Source organism: Trachymyrmex cornetzi, unplaced genomic scaffold (assembly GCF_001594075.2).
Source record: "Trachymyrmex cornetzi isolate Tcor2-1 unplaced genomic scaffold, Tcor1.1 scaffold147, whole genome shotgun sequence".
In the NCBI taxonomy this organism is placed as follows: domain Eukaryota; kingdom Metazoa; phylum Arthropoda; class Insecta; order Hymenoptera; family Formicidae; genus Trachymyrmex; species Trachymyrmex cornetzi.
The window spans coordinates 4,904,097-4,908,554 of record NW_017296059.1 but is presented as its reverse complement, the minus strand read 5'-3'; the positions used below and the strand labels follow the sequence as shown (position 1 = coordinate 4,908,554).

The following is a 4,458-nucleotide window of genomic DNA, read 5'->3' as shown; positions in this document are numbered from 1 at the left end:
ATTTGACTGCAAGTACAAAACTTTAACTCAAATCAATTACATTATTATACAAATTAATTATATTTACATTTGCGTTATATCATGTATCAATAATTGATACATGTTATAGAGAATGAATTAAATGCTATTGTATTGTCGGATACTGTTATTTGAATTACATTCTTATGAATGTTAGTCCTAACGTAAAGGAGAAATCAGGCTCGTTAATCATCAACGTTAATTTCCTACTAGATTGTATCTTACATCTAAATATAACCGTAATCGGTATTTATTAGAAAATCGAAATTCTGGCAATGTAATTTTTAGGAATAAATGTTAATTTATACGTCGGTCTTCTCAATTTCGAGATGAATCCGATTCGTTATTAGATTACCAGTCTTCCTTACATTCAGGAAAGCAACAGTAATATTCATATAATACTACTGGTAATTCTGATGTCTCTCTTATTACGTTTACAGCTATGTCAAATATAGCTTTCAATGGCTGCGCTTCGTACACGTAGGAAGGTGTACAAATGTTTCCACAATAGAAGCAATTCTCGAATTTATTTCTACTTATATATTCATTCAATTTATCCCATCGAAAAATTATATGTTTATCACTGTGAAAACATTGATTTAGTTTATTACATAAATTATCAGTAAGTAGGAACTCGTGTGATATACCTTATTTTTGCTAAATTTACATTATACAGTACACAAGTTAAAAAAAGCAACGTACCTGCAATATTGCTGCAGTGACCTTGCTGCAAACTTAATAAGGCTTGGATACATTATTTTATGAACCCAAATTGGGGGATTGACTACTAATGGATTCATTGAAATATCTATAGTTTGCAGTCGCAAAAAAATGATCCCTGCTGGTAGATACATTAACATGTTATGCGACAAATCCAAAATACTAAGATTTCGAACCTTTTCAATGCCCTGTGGTAAACGTCCCAACAAGTTGTGACTCATTTTCAATTCTACTAATGCATTCAAACTCCAAATGTATTCCGATATTTCGAGCAACTGTAAATTAATGATATTCATGTTGACCGTGCTATTAATGAACTATTAATTGTTATTTATGACAACACCGCTTTGATTAGTGATTGCCGTGATATCTTATAATGACTTACCGAATTGTTACTTATATCTAGAAAATGTAAAGTTCTCTTAATGCGTGCTTCTTTTAGCCATACCCATCCAGAATATCGACTCAAACAATTATGTGATAAATTAAGCCGTCGAAGACAATGAAAAGCGCCCAATGTTCTCGGCAACACATCAATTTTATTACTTGATATGTTCACATGTGTTAAATTTAGCCACATTGTAGTGTTATTCAAGGTCAGAAAGTTCAAGGTCAGTGGATTGCAAAACTTCAAAAGTGCTAAATATATTTTTGTCAAATCTTCTGAGTGAAAACGTTGTCTCTTAATTCGCTTATCTTCAAAAATTACACTGCTTTTTCTCTTACCTCTCTGTATTGAAAATGATTATTTAAATTAGATTTGTAATTGGCAGTCGTTATGCTACAAGTTTAAAATAATCATACTTAATATTATATAAATCTAATACATGTAACTTCTCGAGTGAAGTGATTAATAAGGAATAAAAATATTTTTTATTAATACATATTATAGCAACTATTCACCATTGTGCAAAGACAATATAAGTCTTATATTGTAATTATATATTATTAAGAACCAGATATATTTGTAATTTAGGTTGCTAATAATATACGTTGCTGATATTATACAAAATTTGAAGATCTTTGTTGTGAATATATAAATTGTTCCAAGATTTCTGTAAAAAGTTATAAATGTTATGCGATTTTGATTATTTGATATATTTAAAAGACATATGAATTTTCGTGATTTAGGCTTAACAAACACTTACAAATTATTACATCCAATGTGCCTCACGTTCTGTTTGGGAAATCAAACATTTAGATAAAGAATGGTCTACTGCCTACTGCCTATTGTCTTGTTTTTATGACCCACTTGCTTGTTTTATTGCTGCTTTTGTAGAAAAATTTAGTACTCCATAGACTTGCGTAACTCCTAATTTATAACAGTGCGGTTTTCTATTCTAAATTAGTTAAGGTGATGTTCTGACAGGATCCGCGAGGTAACTGTCGTATTTGATTATTACTTGTTGTTTTATATTAGAGTGACACTGATACAAATGTGAAACAGTATATTGTAAAGGTCGATTTTAAACTAAAGATTATAACTGAAATTAAAATAATAATAACGCGCTCGTTACATTTATTTTTGTAAAAATTCGGTTTTTTGAGACTTATAAATTGTGTTAACTAATTTTCAAAATTTTTATATATAACTAATTTTCAAAATTTATATATATTATATATATAGTTAAATTTAGGTTCAAATGATAATTAGATATTTAAAAGGTACATTATAAGTTACTTATCAGAGTACTGAATATTAAAATCTAAAAACACATATATTATAGAAATTATACAAACTATTCAATATACAAACTATATTAGCGCGACTTAACATATCTTAAGGAACATCTTTTATAACGATAAATACAATATTTTTTCGCGGATAACACAGATTCAAAAATTTGATTCATGTGAATTTATCCAATCTAATCCGTTTTCTCGTTTGCTGAGTTAGGTGCACTTCTGTTAACCACGTTTGACATTTGGTTTACTGATTATGCGATATTTAATTTTGTTGATGTGTGATTATAAAAATTAAACTTTAATTGAAAACAATAATTTGGTTAAGTTACATTATATTATGAGGATAAGTTAGAAATTTTACAGAAAAATTGTGCACCTTTAATTTAACTGTGTCAGAAACAAGAACTACCATCAATCATTATTTCATGACTACCCTAGTTCAGAAATGTTAGGCTGGTTTATTCTGGTTTAATTCAGATAGAAATCTGAGAGTAAAATGGAGTAGAGAGGACATATCCGCGTTTTAGACAAATCTCCTTTTAGTGGCCTTTATGTGGATAAATCGTGTATGTCGAACAGATATTTCTGTGAGTAACATATTGGTAAGTTCGGATCTACAATAGGATTTTATTCCATAAGCCATAAGAAATGGCAGAATCACAGTCGCTTATTCTACTCGGATTCGAATGTAATTGGTCAATTTCTTACAGCTTAAGGCTTAAAACACCTATTGTAGATCCGGAGTAATAAATACGTTCCGATATATGAATGCATCATTTGTTCGTGTTGCTCGTTAAATAATAAAGAAAGATGAAATGACATAATCTGAGAGTATAAAATCGAGTAGAGAGGACATATCCGCGTTTTTGACAAATCTCCTTTTAGTAACGCCTTTATGTGGACAAATCGTGTATGTCGAACAGATATTTCTGTGAGTAACATATTGGTAAGTCCGGATCTACAATAGGATTTTATTCCATAAGCCATAAGAAATGGCAGAATCACAGTCGCTTATTCTACTCGGATTCGAATGTAATTGGTCAATTTCTTACAGCTTAAGGCTTAAAACACCTATTGTAGATCCGGAGTAATAAATACGTTCCGATATATGAATGCATCATTTGTTCGTGTTGCTCGTTAAATAATAAAGAAAGATGAAATGACATCATGCGCTTCATGCGTACGTCGGAACGCAGCCATGTGTGGCCATAACACGGAATAGAACCAAACAAAAAACTAAGTTACGAAGACTGTATGTCCAGTTTCAAGCTTAAAATATTGACAATGTATATAGTGCAAATATATAACTTTTCTAATAAATAACTGAATAATAAGAAATAAAATTACTCAACATTATATACTGCATTACGTATTATACGCGCGCGTATAATCTCACCATCAAACTTATTATTATATATAATTGTGATTCGTAAACCAATAACTTTTGTACATATTCTGAGTTGTTAATAATAATATTGTAAGAGTTGAAATAATATTTATTATAAACAATTATACTTAAGAAAATTTTTACCGATTTATAATTAATTTACACACACAAATTTTATTCTTAAATTTTTTCAACGAAATTATATTGAATATGATGTTTTATCAAGATCAGTCTCTTACTGTCATACTTTATTATGTATTGCCTTATAAGTTAGATTGACGGTAATAGAACTAAATGTTTAACACAGAAAGGAGATCATTATTTGAAATTTTAAATTATAACTTAAATTAAATGATTGTATGATAACGTTATTATTTTTCATGAAATTATACTAAAAATAATAATAAATCAATAAATATAGGTAATTCATAAAAAGCATATTTAATATTAAAAAGTGCCAATCTTCTTTATACCGTGAAGATATTTATATATAAATATATATATTTGTTTATTGTAAGAGTACATTTAATTATTCTAATGCTCTTGGTTTTGTTATATCTAATTAATATAATCATACGTATAAAATGAAGGTATTTGTGATCCAATGTATTCAAATACAGATAAAATTATTTATATTTATTTTATTA

General features: G+C 28.5%; 1 protein-coding gene across 1 annotated transcript; it reads right to left on the bottom strand.

Annotated features, from left to right (window-relative positions):
* Positions 1–369: 369 nt before the first annotated feature.
* Positions 370–1,034, bottom strand: LOC108757588 (adenylate cyclase). Its single transcript, XM_018502049.1, has 2 exons — positions 721–1,034; positions 370–601 (listed from the first exon to the last, which is right to left on the bottom strand). The coding sequence occupies exons 1-2, from the start codon at positions 1,032–1,034 to the stop codon at positions 370–372; spliced, it is 546 nt and encodes a 181-aa protein (XP_018357551.1).
* Positions 1,035–4,458: the final 3,424 nt, after the last annotated feature.